This window comes from Ammospiza caudacuta, chromosome 1 (assembly GCF_027887145.1).
Source record: "Ammospiza caudacuta isolate bAmmCau1 chromosome 1, bAmmCau1.pri, whole genome shotgun sequence".
Taxonomy (NCBI): domain Eukaryota; kingdom Metazoa; phylum Chordata; class Aves; order Passeriformes; family Passerellidae; genus Ammospiza; species Ammospiza caudacuta.
In genome coordinates this window covers 95,010,737-95,035,024 of record NC_080593.1, presented here as the reverse complement: position 1 = coordinate 95,035,024, position 24,288 = coordinate 95,010,737, and the positions used below count along the sequence as shown (strand labels likewise).

At 43.8% G+C, this 24,288-nt stretch overlaps 1 protein-coding gene across 1 annotated transcript in view; it reads right to left on the bottom strand.

Annotated features, from left to right (window-relative positions):
- Positions 1-24,288, bottom strand: part of RIPOR2 (RHO family interacting cell polarization regulator 2) — a 68,770-nt gene that overhangs the window by 25,572 nt on the left and 18,910 nt on the right. Inside the window, exons 2-8 of the mRNA XM_058822978.1 lie at positions 8,542-8,668; positions 7,254-7,409; positions 6,561-6,639; positions 6,325-6,348; positions 5,234-5,287; positions 2,278-2,427; positions 1,315-1,378 (exon numbers count right to left, since the gene is read on the bottom strand). Coding sequence (XP_058678961.1) covers positions 1,315-1,378; positions 2,278-2,427; positions 5,234-5,287; positions 6,325-6,348; positions 6,561-6,639; positions 7,254-7,409; positions 8,542-8,668 — 654 coding nt within the window. The remainder of the gene's footprint in view (positions 1-1,314; positions 1,379-2,277; positions 2,428-5,233; positions 5,288-6,324; positions 6,349-6,560; positions 6,640-7,253; positions 7,410-8,541; positions 8,669-24,288) is intronic.

Genomic DNA, 24,288 nt, shown 5'->3' with positions numbered 1-24,288 from the left:
GCAGCTGCTGCTTGTGCTCTGCTCCCACATGTGAGTATAGCACCTGCCTTCTCCAGAGCCCTTGAGTTCTGCCAGAGGATTTGGCATCCAAAAGAGAAGGGTCCAGATCTCTTCAGACAAGACATTTATGACACTGTGACACCTTCTGCAACATGTCCCACTGCCAGGAACTGTGCACTGCATTTACAGCAAGTAAAGAAATGCCCCAAGGGAGCTGGAAAATCCCTTTACACACTCTGTGACATTGCTTCATTCAACATGTCCGTGCTGTGGATCTGCTGTGGGTTCTTGTACAGAAGTATCTGTCTCTGTGTGTTCATCTAAAACCTGAGTTCTCCTGAGCTAGGAGAACTCCAACATCTGCTGCAATTGTTTTCTCTAATATGAGAGCACAGAGTAGCTATTTTAATTTAATCTAAGATTAATCTTAATCTCATGCAATGCAATCATAGGAAACAACTGTGACAAGGCAGGCAGAATAAAAACCTTGTATGAGATTTCTGAGCTCTCAAAACTCCACCAGCAATACTGTGGATGTTTTTAATTGCAAGATACCAAGTGAAGAATTAGGAGTTCATAAATATTTAGATGCTGACTTTGTTTTATAGAACCATTCTAATGCCAGTAACTGAAGATCCAAAAAAGATATCCACTCCTAGTATCTTCTTTAAGACATTGAGTCTTAAAGGGATAACAGCATTAGCAATACCTGATGATCCACTGAGGCTTCAAGTAAAATTTATTTCAGTGTATTCAAATCCATAAACTCTCCTGTCATATAGACAAGGAATAAAATGGAAAAGTGGAAGCCATCACAGAGTTAGCCAGGAAAACTATCCCCAGCTTTTTGCTTTTTTTACATTTAGTCAAAAATAGTATTGGTCACAATTAGTAAAGGAGTTAGAAATAGCTGATGTCAAATTAAAAAGCTATTTTAAATTTTGAGTTCGGCTCCATGGAAATTCAGATAATTTCCCAGTCACCTTCTCAAAGAATTACTGAAAATAGAGGCAAAAATGACAGCAGTCTTTAAAACTGAACTGCTTTGGCTGTTGGGAGGAGTCTTTGTGGGAGGTAATTAGTCTAGAAAACAAAAAGCAGAACCTCAGAAAGCCTGTAAGCATTGGTGTTTCTGTTTCTGTAATCCTTTCCAGTGGGCAGGGGTGTGAATAGGGGGTTTGAAGGCCCAGCAATGGGTGAGAAACCCCACCTGTCATAAATGCATGTCACACAGCACGTCTCAATTCCCTCACCAATGTGTGCAGCAACTGCTACTGTTTCTGAGAAAGAAGGGAAAGGTGAAAAGGCACTTACCTTTCATCTTGATGCAGAACTCCCCCAATAGGTTTTCCAGCTCTGCTTCTATGGTACACATGTTCTGTGTTGGAAAAGAGAACAATGAGGGCAGACAAAACTTCTCTGGGGTTTATTTTTTAAGGTCTGTTTGTAAGGATAGATTCAAGATATTTTGCAATAAAATCAATCTCAGAGTCATCCTTCTTGTTTACCTAGGGGTGACCCTAAAAATGGCAGCTATGCCTGCTTTTTTTTGACACTGCAACCCTGTGCTTGTCTGCTGCTGCATGCTAATCCTCAAGATGGCAAGAGGGAAGCTTTGGCCCTTGGAGTGTAACCTGTTCACTTTTCTGGTCCTCTCCAGCCAGGACTTGTGCCAACAGCAGCAGCTCTATGGTGAAGTGGCTCCCAGCATGATTTAATCTCTCAAGAAACGTGGACTACATTAAGAAAGAAGGCTGTGAGAGATGGATATTAGACCCTCTCCAGTTCTTCCTTCAGGTTTTGGAAGGTTGTCACAGCTTGTGTGCTGGGAAGTCTGCAACACTGTTAGACTTGTTCACCATCTCCTGCCTGTTTAATAAAATAGATTTTGATCACAGCAAGTACAACACACAGAATGCCTATGTCTGTAGGCACATCATTTCCAGTCAAGCTGCCATCCCTACATCTGCAGGTGGGAAGGAGGTAGTTGGAGTTTAAGTAGGTTTGGGGCAGATTGATGCTTTTGCTTTTGTGCTGCAGTTCCTAGGTATAACCCTGCTCTTATAGAGTCTAAACTGTTATTTCAAGGAACTCTTTGGGCTCATGTAACCTGTCTTTGTCAGTCATCAGGTATTCACCTGAAGAAAAAGAAATACTAATTCCTCTTTGATGAGTTTTCTTTTATTTCTGGATGAAACTCTTCCTGAAATTAGTGGCAAAGTTCCCATGGCTTTCAAACAGAGTGAGAGTGAAAAGAATGAACTGATGAGGATGTACCTCTGTGTACTCCTTGTAGCTCCTGTTGATTTCAGTCAAACTCTCTCGAGCTGCTTTGCTGGCAGGAGACATTGCAAAAGCTTGCTTCATTTTGCTGGCACCATCACAGAGACGTCTTTGGATACAATAGGCTTCATAAAGCTCATCCACCTAGTGGGAACAAGGGAAGTTTACTGAAAAAACCCCAGAAACCCCAGCAAAATAAAGCCAACACAATGAAGTAATTTGCATTAAAAGAAAACTCAGCCAAACCATTATACCCAATGGAGGAGCTGAGGAAATGAAGCTGTGATAGTGTTACAGTCTGTGGAAAAGAAACACAAGATGAAAGTAACTTCCACTGTAAAAATCTCAATAGAGCAACAGTAGATGCCAGCAATTCACCTGCTTGCCCTGCATGCCTCTAAGCATTGTTACTTGTGTTCTCCCCATCGTACCAGTGAGGCAGGAATGCAGCCAGCTTCTCAAACATCTCGCTGTGGAAGAGCTCTTTAAAAGGCAACTGCAATGTCCACACTGCCAAATGCAACTGGAAGTGGTAAATGACACATTTAGCAGGGTCAGCAGTGGCTCTGGTTCCTTAATATCAGCCATAGATCAAAGCTGTTGCAATATCAAACCTGTTCCAATACTACTAATAGGTAGTCTTGGAAGCTGGGAGTGGTATTTTGAACTTTTACTGTCCATGCTCCAGAAACTGGAGTCATACTAGGAGTCAGCACAAGAAAAGGGCTTACAAACAGCTGATGTCAAATTTTAAAAGTATTTTGAACTTCAAGTCCCCTAGACACTTACATCTAGTAATTTTCTTACACTCCCTTGACATAACTTAGGGACCCAACATATTGTCAATGCCCTGAAGTTTTGCAAAGCACAGTCACACACAGTTTGAAGTCACACCTGGATCTAGCTTCAGAGGAGCAATGGATTTACACACATTGTGCTTTGGTTTCCCTTTTCCCTCTAATCCCTGTACTGAATGCACACATTTACTACAACTGAGTAATATATGTACATATATACACAAGCTATATATAGTGGTTTTTTATTTTTATAAACTAAATCTGCCAGATACAGAAGATGTGGGTTTTCTAATCTGACCATCAGGGTAAGGAGAAGGACAGGAATGAAAGAAGCTGTCTCTTCTTTCTGCTTCTAGCATCCCTCCTAAAACAGGATGATATTTGGGTTTTGCCAAAAAATTGTGAAATCAAGAGGTCACTCTGGGTCCCACAGTGCTCCTCCTCAGCAATGGATCTTCATGGCAGAATTTCTCTCTATGAAAGCATCCAGCACCTTGGCTTCATCAGTCTGTGACTTTGTGTACTGCATTAGAGATGGGCCTGATGTGACAATCCTGGCATGTTTCCAATCCCACTTTCCAAGCCTGCTTAATCTCTAACAATAAGTGCTGTTGCTAATTTGTTTGGAACAGGACTTGTCTTCCTGATGGCTTCAAAGCCTTGGGTCAATTTTTACAAGGCTATCTTGGATAACTGGTGGCCGAAGCCTCTGACCTGAGGGCACTCCACCCAAAACAGGGATGCTTTGCAAAATGAAAGAGTTCAGCATAAATTAATGAAGGCAAGGTAACATTTTACCATTTTGAAGTTACAAAAACAGCTTTCTGCACTCATACTCACTCCTGTTTCTCTAGCTAGCCAGCAAGCTAAAGACAGCTACTATAAATAGATGTCACTTGGTATTTACCTCTGACATTGGAGTGGAGCCTTGGTCTGGGATTGATATCCTGCTCCTGCCCATGTGAATGTAGCTAGGACATGCTCAACTGCTCCCCAAGTATGTGGGATCTGCTGCGGTGCACCCCATCTTCCTTGGTTTGCTTCCTTTACAGAGCAGTGGCAGGTAAAAGACAGAGGGCACCTCTGTGTCCCTGATTAAATACTGCTGAAAAAACCTTTTCTGTCATTAGGAACAAAGATGTTTCTCCACCTGCCCAAGCCTGTGGGCTTTAATGCCACACACTTGGTTCCTTTTGTCTCTGTTGCCATAGGTTACAGAGAGTGAACTCATGCAGTTGGCAAGCCTGAGTAACACTGACCAGCGTTACCTCTCGTGTTTAGCGCTTTTCACTCTTATTCTAAACCCAGAAACCATTAGCTCTGAGCAGGCTGAAGTGGGAAGGATTTGAATGGAAATGTTCCTTAAGTACTAATTTTTGCCATTCATGTTGCCAGCAAGGGAGTAGGTGGCTTGGGGAACAAAATCTCAGTCTATCACCTCATGATTTATATTTTTATTTTCAGCTCCAAGAGTAAGAGGACTGAAATTAAAAGGTTTGGATAGGTTGTCATAATTAGAGGACTTGAAGCTGCACAAATGCTTTTTAAATGACTCTCAAAGGACATTTCATCTGTCAAAAATAATTCATTCCTTTGTCAGGCTTAAAAAAGCAACTAATCACTAGCAGATATGTTTATAAGTAAGAGAATACACGCCATGGATTTCATCCAGCTCTAACACGTATTAGTGTAAATCACAAGTACCTGCACCAATATTCTTACCGATGCATTCAAATGGATGTGGGCCCCAAACCATGCAGCAAAAGCATTAGCAGTGAAATCCAGGAATAAATCCAAACTAGCTGCTGTGTGTGCTAGAGATAACTGCTGAATTAAATTGCTTTCAGATGCAACTCTCCTTCTGCCTCAAGTCTGACAATAAGCATGCTGTGAGATAGATTTTCCCCAGCAGGTCTCCAACCCAATGTTCTCTCTGTACCTAAAAGTATGTGGGAGTGTCTTGGGGCGTGGCTGGACCTTGGGATCTATGTGGAAACCCTTTCTTTGGCTCTGACCACCAGCCTATCATGGAAAAACCAGCCAGTCTGGGAGCGGCCTCCCCAGCACAAAGGGGTAGCAGGAGGCCAAGGGTTTGTTTCCTCAATAATATAGGGACAGATGCAGAAGAAAGATGATAGGAGAGAGCTCATTACCTTGCTAATGTGGAACTCCAGCCTTCTCATGTATCTCTCAACTGCTTTGATTTGCTGAAAGAAAGAAAAAGGCAGAGGTGAGGCACCTTTAAATAAATCAGTAAGCCACTGCCATGCTAGCTCTGCTAGTCCCCATGGGTCCAAGATATTCCTCCTTAAAACACACAGGATTTCCATGACCATGAATCCAGAATCAGTTGTCCCACCCTACTACTGTTAAGCTGCTGCTGACAATGAAGCTTCTTCATTCCTTTACCTATTTTTAAATTACATTTTCTAATTATTTTTTAAATTATTAAAAAAAACAAAAAAAACAAAAAAAAAAAACCCAAACCAAAACAAACAAACAAACAAACAAAAAAAAAACAAAGAAAAGAAAGCAGAGCTTTTTTTAGGCTAAAAATAACGTTTTCAGTACTTTAAAATCCCATATTAATTTTGATCAGGTTTTGCATTTCAAGATCCATTGTCTTCCTTAGAAAGTTGGTTTTGAGAATAAACTCAAGCTTGGCATTTTGACTGAAAAAAAAGTCAGACTTTTTCAGGAAATGTTTTTGCAAGATTTCTTTCACCCAAATTTTCCTGCAGGCAAAATATATTTTCAATTTTTCTTTCTTCAGAACTCACAGGAGCAGGAATGAACTGGGGCTTGACCTGGATCCCCCCCAGCCCTCTGTGCACTGCTATCCGCCCCCATCTGACTGGGGGCTGGCTAAGAGAATTTGCACAAGGGAATGGATTTAATGGCTGTCAGCTGACAGAAAAAGGAAGTCTCTCCTCTGCTTCCTTCTTTGCTTGCCTGGCAGGGGTCTGTCTCTCTGTCTGTGCCCATCCCAGAGCCAGTCTGACCTGGCAGACCTCAGAAAAAGGGTTGGTGGGGCACGTTTGACACCAGATCAGTGAGCACACTGTGTTTGATGCTGCATTAGTGGGCAATGCCAGAGCCCCTGGGAAGAGGAGGGGAGTGGGACTTCTTCCTTTGAAATGCAGGTGTTGGCATGGCCAGCAGATCCCTCTGAGAAAGGTTTCCATGTACATTGTAAGGATATTAATGCTTTCTTGCAAAATGAGTGTTGAAGGGAGTAGCATACCTTATCTAAATCGTACAGGACTCCCTGCAACAGAGAACACAAAACTGATTAATTTTGCAACACAACAGCACCATGAGAAAATAGTGTTTGACACTCAGAAATCACAAACAAGACAATGGCTAAAAGGGAAGAAGAGCACCAGTGCAAATTCCCTGTATCCCACACCCATCCCTTGGCTGCTCCAGCACCTCAAGAAGGCCACTGTGCACCTACACATGAAAAAGCATGGCACGTACCAGGCGGGAGTTTCTTTTCATGTCTTTTAACTGAGTAGTCAGCTTATCCAGCTCTGTCTGGTGAACTTCCAGATACTCACTGCAAACGCAAACCAGAGAACGATGCATGAGCTCTGCAGCACATACCAAGCTGGCTGATGACCATCCTAAAAGAAAATCTACCTGACAAATGGCTTTCCTCACGGGATGTGTTTACAGACAAAAAACTCATTTACGTTGATCTGTCCTAAAAGCAGCTCCCTGCTGCCTTTTTGGGAATAAATAGGAGCCCACTTATTTAACTGTGTAAGAGCTTGGTGTTCTCTTTACACTGAACAACCAGTTTCAAGTAAGCTAATCTGCTGCTCAGTTTATGGGCTGGTGCCTTCCAGTCGCTACACCTGTATCTGGCTGATTAAAGCCCTGTTATCATCTGGGATGTTATCTGAAAGGCAATACAAGCCTTTGATAGGACTCTAGGAAACTCAGGGGGAAAAAAAATCTGATGCTGAAATCCCAGACTGGGAGCTTTTCTCAAAATGTGAATGGAAATGGGATTCTGCCTCCTGTATTCCTGTTTCCCATACAAATATTTTAGATACTAAGTGTCACAATCCAGACTTTCTCTTATGAGGAAGGATCCCTGCTTTTGTTTCTCTAGGTTCTAAAATGTCACAGAAAGCTTCAGTCACCAAGCAGGATAAAAGCTCTTACTCCAGGCCACTCTTCAGGGCTCGGTAGACCTCTTCCATCCTTTTAGGCTGGGGCTCTTTGGGCGTGGTGCTGTTCTTATGGCCCAAATTATGCATTTTCTTCACCTTTGCTTGGGGCTTCTTGAGAGCTGAGGAATTTTCAATAAAGGAGTTACACCTGCAAAATGAACATCAAAGAATAAGAAATCCCTATAAATCATAGAAATCTCAAAGGAGTTTAGCTTGAAGAAATCTTGTGATATTATCTCTGCTAGCAAAAAATGAATCTGCTTCTGTGCCTGCCCATTAAAGGTCTGCATTTCTTTATGGGTTAAGAATCTGAGCAGCCTGGGATATGTGCTTCCCAAGACATAACTGCTTATCTGGAAATGCAAGGCCGAGTCTGAGGCTCATCAGACATTTCTCTGTCTTACATTATGCCTGTCCTAACTCACATTAGAGAGTCCGTGAGAGAGCTGAGCCACATCCAGGTGCTAAACAGAAAGGGGAGCCCAGATAATCTCAGGTATAAAGCCTGCAGATCCTAAGGAAGATTGGGATTTGATTGAGTTTCTGGAGAACAGCGTCACAGGTCTTGAGTATGCAGGGCATGGCAAAGTGAGGACAGTTGGGCTGCATACAGGTGCCTCTTTGGGGGCTTTGCTTTGCCAGCATCTAACAACCATCATTGACTTGGGCTGACAATGGGAAGCCCTTTGCCTACTGTTACTCCTCAGTTGCTAACTGGTGGTCTGGCACTGGGAGAGTACACAAGTTAAAATCAATTGTACAGTAGCCTCTGGGAGCATCCAGGACTGCATGGCTTGGGCATGCCTGATTCAAAGCCCTAAGTCCTGTGTAGCTAAGTGGCAGTGCACAGAAAGGCTCCAAGCCAAGCTCAGGGAAACAGCTTTGTTTTGGATTCGTGGTGGTGCAGCAGCGAGAAAACTGTCTTTTAGGCAGCAGTGGTCTTAAACAGGAGGCGATGGCAAGTGTATATGTGCAGTGTTCCTGCACATTTCACATGTTGAAAAGATCACTGCATAAGTTAAAACTGTTCTCTGAAATTCTCTCACAGCTCTGAGGCATGTGAGGAAGCCCTGCATTAATGGGGGAGAGGCAAACAGGCCAAGGGTAACACCTTAGTTATACAAAAAATATAGACACATTTTAGCCTAGGACATTTTATTTGGCAGAGAGTCAGAAAGATAGAAGTCCTCTCTCACCTCCTTTCTCCTTTCATCCCCTAAAGCCCAGAAGTCCCTTATAGCCTGATTTTGAAATTCCCCTTGGAGAGCAAGGGCACTTGCCTGGACCGTCTTTCCTGAAGCCCGCTGAAGCCAGCGAAGGACTGACTTCTAATAATCCCATTAGGACCTCCTGGGGAGAATGAATGTGATCCTATTGACATGATGTCAGAGAGCCTTGGAGATATTCCTGAAAAACAACAGAAAGCATGTCAGTGAGGGTGGAATTACAGTAAAAGGCAGGCAGTGAGGCCAGACAGCCTGGTGTCCATCCGTGACATTAAGGGGTACCTGAACCCCACGAAGGGCTGCAAGCCAGGGCACAAATCTGTGTGCATTTCCAAATCATGCCCACTCAAAACCAAAACAATACTATTCAAACTTCTGACTTCCAGCCCAGAGTCTACTGAAAAATGTATCAGAGACACAAAGAGGGTCTGGATGTGGGTCTAGAAACCAGATACTTCAATGCGATAATCCCAATGCCATCTCCAATTTCTGCCAGGCCAAGCATGCTTCACCCCCAGCCCCAGCATCCTGATCTGTCCTGGAAATTATTATGGGAGCATGGAGAGCTCTTGGAGGTGCTCACCATCACTGCAAAGTGTGATTATACACAGTAATAATTTTTAAAAGGATTGATACATCATGAATGCCCTGCAGCTCCCCTTTGATCCTTGCTCCCATGGCTGCTCAGCCTAGGGGCTGCTGAGAAGGAAGACAGAGTGGCTGTGTGTGCAGCCATGACATGCCGTGATGAGAGGGATGCCCTCCACTGTGAAGAGAGAGGAGTAAACAAGCTCCAGGCACTGTATGCTCTGCATTTCATGCGTCTGGGTGGGGGGAGCTCAGCAGGGAGGAAGCCCTGGCCCTCTGTGTGCTCATTTCCAATGCCCAGCTTGGCATCTGCACTAAACTAGGATGATTTCAATCCATCCACAAATAAATAGCAGAGAAGTGCTACGGTTCACAGCAGCTCTGTCTGCTGCCACAAGGGAAAATGGGGACACCTTGTCTTCCTTCTCTCCTTAATCCACTGTTTTTCTTGTCTCTGCCCTTGGCAGACAATTAAATTGATTTTTCTACTGGCTTGGTTTTGTGCTGCCCTGGTAAGAGGAGTGGCCCCACCAATTTGTGAGGAGCACCAAGGCCAACACAGGCCAGGCAGCAGGGCAGGGAGCAGGAGGAAAATGGGGATGCTGGAGAAGAGGGAGCTGGTCAGCGGGTGATGCCAGACATGGCTCCCCCATCCTGCAGGACCCATCCTCTCACTGCCTCCATCCTTCCTGGGATGTCAGTTCAGCTGATGACACCATTGTGCTGTGAAACGGACTGAGAAACTAGGCCAGCTTAAAAATAACCTAACAGAAAATGAAAAAGAGGGGTTTTAGCAGTTCTTTTCCATCTATTTTAAAAGCTGGACCCAGCCTGCCCCATGGCTCCAGTTCATTTCACTCCAGTAGCTGGGCTGAGGGATGAGCTTGGTAATGAAGCAGGATGGCATGGCAGGGGCTGGAGCTGCCTGCAGGCAGTGGAGCTGATGTTCTGTGAAACTCTGACCTACAGGGCTGAGGGGGTGACAGCAAGTCTAAATCGCTCTCTCATCCCCACAGGTCAGGAACGACTGAGAGTGCCCAATAAAACAGCCATTTGTGAAAGCCAGACATCTACACTGTGAGCCTTCACAACTGAACATATTTATTAATGATAAGCACCAGAGCTACGTGCTGCTTGCATGGCAAACATTCACTGCAGAAAGCAAATACGTGGGGAAACATTGTGCACTGCTCAGTTATATTTAATTTGGAGCATTAAACTGGGCAAATATTCTTTGGGGTGGCAGTGGGTGCCATGGCAAACTACTGTTTCTCTTTGGAGGAGACTGCATTGCCCAAGGAGCAGCTTTGTCAGGAATATTTCTGCAAGAACATTGCCAGAAACACATCTTCCAATCCCAGCATTGCCAGCACTACTGCTAATGAGACATTTTCTCTATTGCACAACCCAACCAGAGTACATCTTCCTGTTTTGGAAGTGAGAGCTGTCCCCCTGACTGAACAGCTACAGAGATACCACATGGGGTGCAGTGAAAGACAGCTTCCTCCTCCCCTGTGGTCAGCAGGCAATGGTACTTCACCATTCATGTCCCTGCCTAGCCCAGATGCAGCCCACTAAGCTCAGAGAGTTTAACCACAGCAAGGATAAATCCCTGGGACACAGAAGCTGCTTTCAGGCAGAGCAGGACCATGAGCACCTGTGTTGGGCACAAACCCAGGGAAAGGGGAGAGCATGGAGGAGCAGAGAGTCTCTGGAGCTGCTGTTCCTCACCAACTCAGAAGATACCAGAAAATTCTCAGAAGATACTTTGGCTAACTTACACAGGAATAAACATGCTCCAGCCACAGCTGGAGGTACTTGAGTCTTTGCTCACTGAGAGCCCAAATTTGGCTCTGTACTCACCCCTACATGCATAAGGCTCTCTGCACACCTCTGCAGGGCTGAGCTGTGCTCAGGTTTGCAGATACCTGGCACAGCACTTGCCAGAAGGCATTTTGCAGCTTCCAGGGTCAAACCTCACATCCCTATAGACTGTAGAGAGTTTCCCTCTGCCAGATTATGCCTAACAGTTCAAACTGCACCTCCTGCGAGACAGAGCGGAAACCACCTAACCACAGCACTCTGGGGGCTGCACAGCAAGCTCCCTTTGGGTGTGCAAATAACCTTTAGACAATTAGGCTGCAATCTGCATGCTACCATACAAGGATTTGCATCAAAAATCTGGTCCAGAGTGCCAAGGAGCAGAAAGAAAATCCCTTGCAAGTGTTCAGTACTTGCACGGCTTGACAAGATGATTAACACACACACCCTGACAACATCTGGAGACCTAGGAGGAGCTAAACAACACTGACAGTCAGAGGAGATTTAGCAGCCTAAACACCAACAATTCCTCAAAAAATAAGAGAGATAAAACAAAACTTGAACTTGGGTGCTAATCACAACCACACTGACTATGAAAAGGGCTTTAGATTCAAAACTGTTGTGAAAATGCTAGCATCTTCTGCATGATGTCTCTTCTCTATTAACATGATCAGAACACTAATGGCTTTCACTCTGAACAGAATCTTAAGTGTCCAAATCTGACTGTGCAGAAACACTGGAACTGTTTTGATTTTCTTTTCCTTTGGGCAAACTTAAAAAATAAATAATCTTGGAAAAGGAATGTACTTATTTATTTTCTTTATTTTGCTCAAGCACTCAGATGGCTTTAAAAGGCTTTAGTAGCTAAGACTATCCCCAAGATACTAGAAAAATGTGCAAGAAGTGCAATTGAAATGCAAATTGAAGACCTGCCTGGAGCTACTTTTGCTTTGCTTCTGCATAAAATGGTCAGAACCCAGAGCCCAGATAGGCTTGTGGCCTCTCCCTATATATTATATATAATCTTGGTGAATAATGTACGTTTAATTTCTGTACAGAAGAAAACTGAGATAAAAGGAGGTAGCAGTAGGAACTGGTGAAATCCCCCAGTTCTGTTCAGTTATTTTCCATTGGTCAGGTAAAAGGTTGACTCTATTGTACCAACACCATCTGTTCTTAAGATTTAGACTAATATTCATAATGTGACATCTCAGACACTTCCAACCAACCTCAGAAAATTGCAGACCCTGCATCAGCCCCTTGGCCCAGATTCCCAGAGACAATGGCTGCATATGGGCACTGCATCGATGGATTATTAATGATACCCATCTCGCAAATACACTTTGAGTGATGAGTATCTGTCATGTTGTTGTGATACCCTCTGTTGGGAGGCGTTTCTCTTCCTGCCTCTTAAACCATTCACAGGTCTCTCTGCTATCAACTACATAAACCTACCTCTGAATTTAATAGTACAGCTGTGTCCTGACGATCTGCATGACTGCAGTTGCTAGTATAATTTCAGCAAGGCTCAGCCCCTGAGGGCTCACCCAGCTCTCTTACTGACCTGATGGGTATCCCCACAGCTGAACACTGCTAAGGGCATTCTGGTGCTATGCCAAGGGAGCGATCGAGTTTCTCAGTCTACATTTAGCACTTATATGATATAATGCTACTGTCTTCTACATGCAATATAAATATTGCTCTCAATATAATGTAAGTTGCACATCTAAAATGATATTAAATGCTTCTGTGATTTGAGAGGTCCCCTTCAGCAGTGGATATAATGACTACACTTACACTTTTAAATCTATATAGTTAATGAACCAGGGATGTTTCATTTTAAAAAGACAGCAGTCTCCTTACTGCTAATATAAGCATGCCCTGTGTAGAAGTATAATTAATATAATTAGTACTGCCCATACTAAGTGCACAGCAGTTGAATGATGAGCCCATCAGAGAGTCAAGAGATAAGGTGAAATCCTATCAGTACTCCTCTGCCCTATTCGCTGACAGCTTGCAGCACAGAATGGCAGATAATTGATGATGTCTCTGTCCCCAGGGAAATGAAAGTCCCCTCTCTCAGCTCTTCTTTCAGTCTGGAAATGGGGAAGCAGCTGAGCCTGAGCTAATGAGTGGGGAAAGGACAATCACTTTCACAGGGCTGCCCTCTCTTCATCACCCTCAGCATAGGCCTCTACCTCCCACAGTGCCAAAATATTTGATAAACAGTATTTGATTCAAACTAAGAGGGAAAATTCAGGCTGAAACATATTTGCTAAATCTAGTTTAACTTTTGCACAGCCTTTTTTTCTTTGCTTCTTCCCCATGACCAGTTTGGAGATGGTATTTTTTGCTCACCACATGACGAGGGGAAGGTGGTTTTGCTAGACATGTGCTAACAGCCATGTAAAGCTGCAATATACAGTGGTGAGGGTGCCCTTAATTCCTCCTGTTCTGTGTAGCAGCTACAGTTATGGCTCCAGGTCTAGAATTTGCTGTAAGGTGTAAGGGAGTTGTCGGCAGCTGAGGCTTCGAGAACACTTCAGAATTACGTATAATTGCTGATTAAATGGGAATGTGGGATAGGGCTGAATGACTGAAAGCATCCTTGATCATCCTTTCTTCCTATATTATTTTCTTGTGTGACATATGGTTCAAGGTCCATTCTGGATCTAAGGAGAGGTAGTCCCTGCAGTGAGGTGGTTTCTATGTTGATCTATGATGGTCTGCAGGCTGCCTGTTAAAAATCAAGTGATAATTATCTAGGTTAGGGTGAGCCAAGGGGGCCCACTAACTAACGTGAGTGAATGGCTACAAAAGGCAACCAATTCTGTTTGCTGTGCTAGGAACATTTCTTACCTGCAAACCTGGGGTATGTCTGACAAAAGAGCCGATATCTTTGTGACTAATGAAAGAAAAGAACATTTTCCTCTCTCATCTATGCCAAGGTCTATATGCTGCTTAGTGGGCTGGCTGGCCTACAAAGGAGACAAACTTTTGAATGCAATGAGATCACAATTAGGACCATGCATGTCTCCAAAAGACAACCACAATAAGGGAAGGAACTAGTCATGTCATACTCCAAAACAGCCAATTCCTTCTGCTTTGCACTCGTAAACCCAAAGAGCAAAATGAAATTCTAAACTAACACACGTTCACAGTGCCAAGCTCATTCAGTGCACCTTCAATTCATGCTCCTTGCTTTTGTAGCCTGAGTCTAGTAATTTTTAATATATATTTTCCAACTTCTTCCTTCTGATTTAGCTGAATCACTTTGGCAATACAAGGCCAGCATGGCCACTAGCCCAAATAACCACCTGGAATTTATGATTTTCATGCTTCCTAGCCTCCCAGAAGGTACAGAGGCATGCGTCTTGGATGAGAAAATAGACATCCTTTTGGGTTTTTAAACATAAAAATTTGACAGTGCTAAGTGGATAAGAGTACTCAGGAGCACTATAAAAACTTTCACAAGAAATTTAATTCTTGCACAAGACTTTTTATACTTTCAGGACAAAAACTCTTAAGCATGAGTGAGCAGGCTCACAATTTCTGTATGTGTCAAGAAGATTTCTGTGGGGTGAGGGACTCCTGGAAGCACCTGTAGAAAGGTGTCTTCTGTTGGTCACTCGATCACACAAATTACAACCTTCATGGCACTTTATCCTCCCTTGTGCAGGGCAGCATTTGCTAGAACTGCACAGACATGTGAGCTCCATCTGAAGAACTATTCTTGGTTGCCAGAATAAAATCATGTGCGTTTGTTCCACCCAAGCCCAAGGCTTAGAGATATTCCTAAATAGTAGCATATGGCTGCACCGACAGCACACTTCCCAAGCCTACATCAGCCGGTGAAAGGCCAGCACACCCGTGAGCTGCATGCGTTAATTTTAGTGCACAGAACGAGCCACGTGGGCTTCCCCACACGGCTGAAGAGCAGTGCTGCACAGAGAAGGAGCCGCAGCTGAGATGGAGCCCCCTCCTTCAAACAAGACATGTGGGAGCACATGGGACACGCTTGGGTGGGCATCAAAGCCATTGGCAGCCACAGCACAGGAAGGGAAACTTCTGCCCTGCCTCTTGCAGCAGCAAGAATCTCAGCTGAGCCCACTGCAGCTCATCCTGCTCTCCCTGAGGTGGTCTCTTCCATGTCTCACCATGGACATCCTCAGCACTGACTGTCCAGCAAGATCTCTCTGAAGGTTTGAGCACACTTCTCACTGATGCCTTTATGTCCATCAGAGACACCCACAGTGATTCTTGTATTAGCTGTATTTCAATACCTTCAATTCAGGTGGATTCTGTTCTTGCAATGCACAAAGAAATGTTTATGCAGCTGATGCATCTTTTATAGCTTTTAAGCCCACAGCTGGGAGCTTTACTTTTTCATGCAGAAATCCCCGCAAGTGAGCACAAGCCGCCATTACCCGTTTCTAATAAATGAAAATGTATTTCAGTACCAAATTTCAGCTTTTGTTGCAAATTGTAACAAGCCTTAGGAAAAAGGCTTGTACTTTATGGCTTAATTTCTGTAAGAGCATTTTAAATGTTGCATGTAAGGGCATTTTCAATTCAAATGCTAGCTCATCACTAGACATCCTGACCAGAAATACAAATTGTCTACCATCTGGAACAGCCCATGCTGTTCTTCTGCTCCTCCTACCCAAACTAGATGATGTACATGAACCTTTTTATTGCATAAAAAGCAACAGAATACTAGGAAGAAAGCTACCAGTCCAGGTCAAGAGCAAAATGGTAAAGTAGATATGGCTGTAAGTGCATAGAACCTGAATAGCTGATGCTCCCACTGCAATATATTAGCTCCATATATTCAGTAAGTTATCTCTCACACCAGTCTAGGTACCAAAGTACATGTGAGGACTTTGCATTTCATTTTATGTTTATTGTAAAACATGTCTTTGCCTCTAATTCCCATTACCTCACAGAACACAGAAATAAGGATTGGCAGTGGCTAAGGTGAAAGCAGCACTCTTTTTGTCTCATACCACAGTCAGCCTTCTTCCTCCCCTTTTTGCAGCTACTCCCCCAGAACTCTCAGTGCAATGCCCCCATTCCTCTGTTTTTGTTGTCAGGGAGCCTCTGCTTAACCTTCCTTCAGAGAAAGACCCACACTGCACCTTCCCCTTGGTATAGCTGAAAACCCAAGGAGAGGGAAATGCAAATGAGTTATTTCACTGTAATAAACTCAAGGAAAATAAACTTGATCCTAAATGGCTCCGCACACAACAGATGGGTTCGTGGCAGCTGACCTCCTTTTTTTTTTCAGTTGCAACATTTATTTCACACTGGTGGCTGGGGTGAGCATGCGCAGGAGCCCACATGGAGCCCTCCCTAATCTTGCTCCCTACATCATTACAGACATGTGGCAATCGTATTCAGCTTGCATTAGCATAAATAAGCAAAATTTGGTGTTGTACTTATGAGTGTGGCTGAGGGATCAGAATCTGACCATCTTATTACATTTGACATTCATTTATCTCAAACTCACCCCAGTATGCAGAATTATCTTTGATTAGAAGTCAACTCCAATTCTACTCATCACGGATAATTCTTTATGTCAATGTAAGATTTAATTAAAAACCAAGTCCCACTGCCATTCAAGTGCTGGCAAATAATCTAAAGAAAAAGCACTGCTAAAACCCAACTGAGAACAATCCTCTCGTGCTTTAAATCCACCTTGCACAAAATCCCTAACAAGCGGTTCAGCAGAGTGGCCTGAGCACACAATTAACCACACTGTCATTGGGGCAGCACGGCACAGTCATAAAGGTGCAAGACTCTGGGCAGCTCTGTTATCTACCCCTGCATCAGGAGATAAACTACAAGGAGCAACCTTGTCAGCAGTAAGACTAGCAGGATGAAAAACAGGTTGTGGGAACTCCTCCAGCCAGGAGCAGCCTGATTACTTCTCTACCTCTTTTCGCATAGGCCTGGTTGGCCACAGATGTTGGGTGGAATTTTAATTTCTTAGCTCAGACCACAAGAAGTGACCAACTGATTACCCATTTTGGCAAGCACTAGCATTAGGGGAGGCCTAGGAACCGGTGAGTGCTGCGGGTGGTCTCCCTTCACCCTTACTGACTAACAGGAACATCTGGAGTAACAAGCCCAGGAGTCCATCTGAGCACAAGTGGAGTAAGACAGCCCTAATGTCAACAGACACAGCTCCAGTGGGAGTCCTTTGGCAAAATGCATGATGAATCTGAGCAGTGACCTAAATTTGCATGTCAAGTGTAAGCAGCACAGAGCGGCTTCACTTTCTCAGACTGTGCAAGGAATGAATACAAAAATCTTCTCCATGACAGGAGAAAAAAAGCAATGGCTAGGAAAGTTGTCCTTGAGAATTCTGATTTCTTTAATTACTTTGCACCAATATTTTTGCTGCTTTACAACCCTCATTTAATGCAGATGGCAGCAGCAGAGGCAAGGACAGCGAGCTGAGGTTACCATTTCTTTGCATCTGCAGGAAAGTAAAGGCATCAAGTAAACACATGCAGAATGGTTTGGGTAACCAGTGGGCTGCTCTAGAGATTATTTGTTTTCCCTCAGCCAAGACAGACAAACTGGCTGTTCTCAGTATCCACTCCAGGTACACTCTAATATAAGCATGAGTGAGCTAAATTAAACAAGGACGCCAGGCTTTTCATCCCTGAAAGGAAAGTAAAACATCATTGTTGTCAAATCCCTTCAGCCACTAATGGGATACAAACGCTTTGCTGCTCCTCTTTAAATACATGGGATTAGGGTGACTTAAAACTCCGTGGATGTTTATATGATCATTCTATTTCCAGAAGTGTCGTAATGGCACACTGCTCCCTAAAATACTGTGGAAGATACACTGTTACATGTCCTAGGATGAAGATCTTTAAAGCTGGATGTTCTTCTTCCAGACATGAGCATTGCAGAAATGGATTTATTTAATCTTTTTGACACCTTACAAGTGTGGCCACTTAAAGAGCATTGCCATAAAAGTCCTGTGTTACTTCATTTACATTTGGTTATAGCATCTGTCTGAAGCTCTCTTGCAGTACATCAAGTAGCTGAACACTGTCCATGCACAACCAAGAATGGCTGTCTGCTCTGATGCAACTCGCTTGTCTCTTGGCTTCAGCTCATTTTAAAATTCAAAACTTCAGTCTTCTCACATACATGACTTTATGAAATTTTATTTAAAGTTATGGCAGAGTTTATTATTCTCTTGGCTACACTATTTTAAGCTTAAAAAACCTCTTCAAGGCACAGGATATAAGAGTACATATCTAATACCATCAAACAGCCTAAACTTCTCCCAAAACACCATCATTTTCTCTGGTCAGGATCATTAAAGGATTTGTAAGAAGCATCTGAAAGAGCATAATGGGGTACGGGTCTATGCTAGGGTCCCTCTTGGGAAAAGCTTGTGTTTGTGACACTGGAAAAAGAGGGCTGATGACCAACAGGGCAGCTGAGCAAAACAGAAAAGGAGATGGCTATGTGCAGACTGCCAGAAGACACAGCTATCCTAACCCTGTCCCACACAGTTATCTTATACCAGGTATCCACAAAAAGAGCAGAACAGCTTTATAGACACGCAAGTGTTTACAGGAAGCACTTGAAAAAACATCTGGAGTTTTAGGCAGACCTTCTCTCCTTGCCACCACTTTGTGAAACCACATTTCATTTCAACACTTATCAAGATGACTCAACAATGTGCAACTGGAGCCCAGAAAGCCAGCAATATTCTGTGCTGCATCAAAAGCAACATGGGCAGCAGGGTGAGGGACACTGCCCCTCTGCTCTGGTGAGACCCCATGTCAAGTACTGCATCCACATCTGGGGCCCTCAGCACAGGAAAGACATGGACATGCTGGAGTGAGTCCTGAGGAGGGCACAGACAGGATCAGAGGGATGGAGCACCTCTCTTACAAAGACAGGCTGAGAGAGGCGGGGTTGTTCAGCTGGCAAAGAGAAGGCTCCAAAGAGACTGGATTGTAGCCTTTCAGTACTTGAAGGAGGCTCATAAGAAAGATCAAACTCCTCAGCAGGCCCTGTAGTAACAGGACAAGGGGCAATCCTTTATAACTAAAAGAGGGTAGGTTTAGACTAGATAAAAGGAAGAAATTATTTACAATGAGGGTGTTGAAACACTGGAAAATCTACAACAGAGTAGCTGCAGATGCTCCATTCCTGGAAACATTTGAGGTTGACTTGGACTCTACATTGAACAAACCTGGTCTACTGGAAGGTGCTCATGATAGGGGCAGGATTGGAATGAGACGGCCCTTAAAGGTCCCTTCCAACATAAACCATTCTACAACTCTGAGTTTCTCAGCACAGAAAAGCTGTTCCATCTTGTCTCTGCAATGGCTTGGCAAAGGAGGTTACGCTGAACAGTCACTGACTGGCACAGTTCTGGTTTGGGCCAGACAGGGCTTTCTTACACAACTACTGTGTGTATTTTGGGAAGCATGGACCAAAGATCATTCCCAAAGCAGTGCTAATGTACTTTCCTCCTCTGAAAGGCAGGGGAGCTTAATGCCATAGATACAGGCTGGTCTGTGCCTGCTGCTGTTTCTGCCCAAAAACATTCACAAACACCTGTAGTTTGCTGTCACAGACAAAACCAATACAAACCCGATTAAACCCTTAAATCTACAGCAGGTATTTCTAGTCAGGGTTAATTAATAAATCTAATTTGTAGTGGACATTAAAAAAAATCAAATCCCGAGTTTAAAATGCCATATCCTGCAGCTATGCTATAGGATTAGTTACCATTTGAGTTTTCTAGACACAGAGACATTACAGATAAATCGAGCATGAACCAAAAAGATCTGACAGGGCTTTTGTCACTGAACTACAAGGTAATTATCTTGTGTAACTTTTCATTACACAAATTAAAGCAGTGCATCTTGGCACATCCCTGCTATTCCACAGTATGCCATTTAAAAGAAAGATCTACTGGGGCCATTGCAGGTTAATGACAAGCTTTTAGGAATGACCCCATGGCTTGTCCTCTGCTGCCCTTCCTTTCTTCTTTCCTTCTCTGTTGATTTCTGCATTTTCCTATTCATGTCATATTAACAGACCATCATTAAGGATATAAGAAAAGAAGGATATCATGGCTTTTCATGAGGATGGAAAATTATTTTGCCCCTTTGCCAATGGAGGCAATTGTCTTCCTCAGCTGGTGGCAGCACGGCATGCCCACAAGAAATACAGTGCCTGGAAGAACCTTGTGTACAGGGTTCAGTTTAAGATAGGAGTTGCTACACTGGATCCACTGCCACCACCTTCTCTACTAGGAAGGAAGATTGTTTTCTTTTTAAGGGTAGAGCTAGGAGAGAATGGGAAAAAAGCAATCCTTTGCTAGTTAACTGCATACGAAAAGCCATCTAACATTCAGAGAACTTCTGTTTTCAGTGCAGGGCATGGAAATCAAATGTATTGAAAGCACTTCCAGTCCAGCACCTGCATGATGGAACAAGTCTTTGTGGTCCAGCTGTCATCTGGGGAGATGATGACAACATTTCCCTCTGATTTCAAAGAAAGCAAAGCCGTAGTTTATGCAGGCAGAATTTTAAGCTGATTATTCTCTGGCCTCAGCTGAGTCTTAGCATTTTTAATATAGCTTTGGTTTGGTTTTGTGTAGCACAGATGACTTACTGCAGTGAGCAACTCCAGCTCCTGGCTTTATTAATCTGAACATCTAAAAAACTAAACATTCTTCTCTGTTTATTTTAGCAAAGATCTCTTCTTATACACAAGATTTTATGTATATCTAAGTAGATGTGACCTGCAAGTGTCACACTGAATTCAAGAAAAAGCCTTGTGAATCAAAGAGCACCTCACAGCCAACTCTTCCAATGCCACCAGCACCTCTTTGTGAAAACTCAAGTCCTTCTTTTAACTAATAGAACACTGTCTTGTGGATGTACTGAATGAGACAAGGAAAGGGCAGTCAGTCATGCAGGGCAACACATTACACACTTAATTGAGCATTGGCAACAGCGCTGTCACCCACTGACGTGCCTCTGTGGTTGGGAAAGTGCACAGGTTGCTGCCATGATCCAGCAATGCTTACGGGGTGACCAGAGAAAAAGGTGTGTCCATACCCATGGAGACTCACTGGCCAAAGGCTACTAGCAGGGATATTATGGCACAGAGCTGTAACATACCCTACTACTTCTGTACCACAGTTGAAAAGTTTTAAAACCAAACACTTTAAAATTAAATACTAACTGAGGATGTTAAGCTGCTTAATTATGGAAAATACATTTTCCTTCATGTTATACAACAAGAAAATGCCTATCAGACTTTGAATACAGAGTGACACTGTCTGCCCTACCTGCCTGCAGCAGTATCACAGACCACTGTCACCATCTCAACCCCAAGCACAAGCCCTGATCCTCAAGGCATCCTCAAGGGGTGCATTCGCTATAAGCAAAAATTTTATTCCTCTGTTCAGATTCAGACTTCTAGCAGATGCAAGACAAATCTGACAATGAAGAAGACACCTCACAGAGGCACAAATCAAGCAGTTTTGGCTGGCCAGACAGCAAGATGTTAATTTGGGAAAAGGGAAGTTCTGGTGTTCAACCTTGCATGGTCTGTTGAAATATGAACTTTCTGCCACTATTAACAGATGCTTATTTGCCTGTCTCTTACAGATTTCACTGAAAAGGAGATCCTTTTTTTGGTCAGCTCAAATACAAATGTATAATAGTAAAAGATAAGGTTGGTCTAGACTGGTGTTTTGCAGAGGCAAAGGCACAAGCTAAAACCAGAACCTTGGTGATGACCAGATAGATTTTCTCTGCTGCAACTGCTTTTTGGAGTTAATGGATGACTAGAAGCTTTCCTGTTGATAAGGCTCTTCAGGACAAAATCATCTACGACAAATCTCTGGGCGTTGCAGCTAGGTGAGGTTTTTTGATTAAAAAAAAAAAAGTTAATTACAGAAGGGATTATTTGAAACAGTTCTGGTGTTACTGAAGGGTTACCAGCAGGCTGCACAACCTGGAAAGCAATAGCTGCTGCTGCAGCTAATCAGGCTGTTTGAGGGCCAGGACAGAGGGCAGGCTGGGAGCAGTGGGACAGCAGTAATGAGATGGTTGGCTCTGCCAGCCAAGGTCAGCTTACTGGAGGCATCAGAGACCAGAGAGCCTCTGATGCTCTAAAAGGGCTGGAAGATAAAATGTATTATTGTGACTACTTCATGTGTTGCACTGGTTCCAGGGAACTGTCAGCTTCAATTTGTTCCTCCCATTGAAAAGAAGAAAGATGCTCGCATACTTCTGCGCTAATCCGTCATTTCTTTTGTGCTGCTTGGGAAGTAAAAATTACAGGATACCCTTGCAACATAAAAAGACACAAGAAAAAGATAACTTTAGGAAAAAAAGGCCAGTTACTTCTTGTGTCATGCTTAGAGGACTCACTTCTTGAGTCCACCAGGTGCAGAGCCTGTATGCAAAGAACAAGGCAAGGTCTGTACTTGTGGCTACCAAAAAGCAATTCAAGTACACCATAAACCTGTCCTTCTCCACATCTCCCAAATCCCATGGGGCAGCATGTATTGGGACTGTAATTTTTTATCATGGCTTGGTTCCTGGCAGCTCCCTAATTAACATGGATGGGACTGGGGAGGTGGAATCTTCTTTCTTCCAAACAACACCAGACCCAGCAGCAAAAACACTTCAAAGCTAGAGCTGAAGAGCAAAAATTCAAGAGATTTAATCCAAATCCCCTGGATGCAGGCTTGTAGTGATAGGAGGAGGGGTAATGGTTTTAAACTATAAGAGGGCAGATTTAGGCAGGATATGAGAATTTTTCTTTTTACTATTAGGGTGGTGAAACACTGGCACAGGTTGCCCAGAGAGGTGGTAGATGCCTCATCTCTGGGAACATTTAAGGTCAGGTTGGACAGGTCTCTGAGGAACCTGATCTAGTTGAAGATATACCTGCTCAATGCAGGGAGCTTGGACTAGATGGCCTTTAAAAGTCACTTCCAACCTAAGCCATTCTATGATTCTGTGAAGGCTGAGATAAAACTGGTGCCCACTTGCAGTAAAACAAGAGCTGAAGGTTGTCTGTCCCTAGGCTGCCAGATGGGGATAACAACAGCTCCCAGAGAAGATTACCTGGTACCCACTGCTTCCTTTCCCCTTGAAATACCTGCCTGGAGGTATTCCAGGTGCCAGAGCACCAGCTTTATGGGAAGGGACAGGACAGGATTAATCCCCAGGCCAGCCACACAGCCTACGTGGGTGCAGATAAGCGAAGGCACGAGCAGCATTTGCACTGAGAAACAGAAATAAAGCTGCAGAAGAGCTGTGGGCAAGAAAACGCAGTTTCTGCTTTGATTTGGGGCATGTAGGGAAGGACAGTCAGGGAGCTCAAACTGAGCTGACTGCCCAGCCTTGGCTAAGCCATTCCTGACATTAGGCAGAGAGCTACAATATGATCCAGTTTATTACAACCAGAGTTGGCTTTTGCTGCCAACCTCCCTCCAGCTCTCTCATGGGGAGCTGGCAAAGCCCATCAGGCCATTCCTCCTCCAGCCCTGCTCACAGACTGCCCTTTGCCCTGGTGTAACTGAATGAAGGACAGCATTGGAAACAAAGATGTTGGCAACTTAAGTTCTCATAGACTCTGTGATATGTTTAACGTGCAGCCACCATGATTTGTGAAGTCTCCCAGAGCAAAATTGATTCTGCTCTCAAAAGACTTCACATTTGACTTTAAATTCCAAGTGGGCCTAGTTCTTTCTCTCTGCTTGCTAAAAGGGGCAAGCACATCTTGGAGCCAATGCAACAATCAGTTGCAAAACTAGTGGAGGGGAAAAATAAAATCAGTGTGTGTTCTTCCTGATTAATTTTGAGAATCTTTTAGTAAGAAACTCCTCTAGCAACCTTCCTTTCAGAAAATCAGCAGGCAGTGCAAGCTGAGTGAACAAAACAATGACCTCTAAGCTCCTGCTAAGTGAGAAAATAACCATTTTTCCCCCTCCCATTTTGTTAATAGAGTCATCCAGGAACGACACAGCTTCAAAGGGATGGGACAGGCCCCTATCTGATACTAATTCACATCCCAGCCCTCTCTAACAAGCCCGTGCCAGGAGCGCGCGTTCAGGCATTGCTGTGCTCACTTCCATCCCAGTCTGCTTTCAGCTGATGCTCTGTGCAGGCTGAAATGCCACAGACACAAGCTGTCTATCTCCCAGCTGCTCCCAGCCTAGCTTGCCTGATGAAAACTACCCCAGTTAAGTGGGTTGTCTGGGAGCAGCTTGTCACTGCCACATGTATAGCATCAGGGAAAAAAAAGTGTCAAACCAGCCATCCCTTTTTTGGAAAAAGCCAATGCTGCTTATAGCTCTCACTCCCTCTTCTCCCAGCA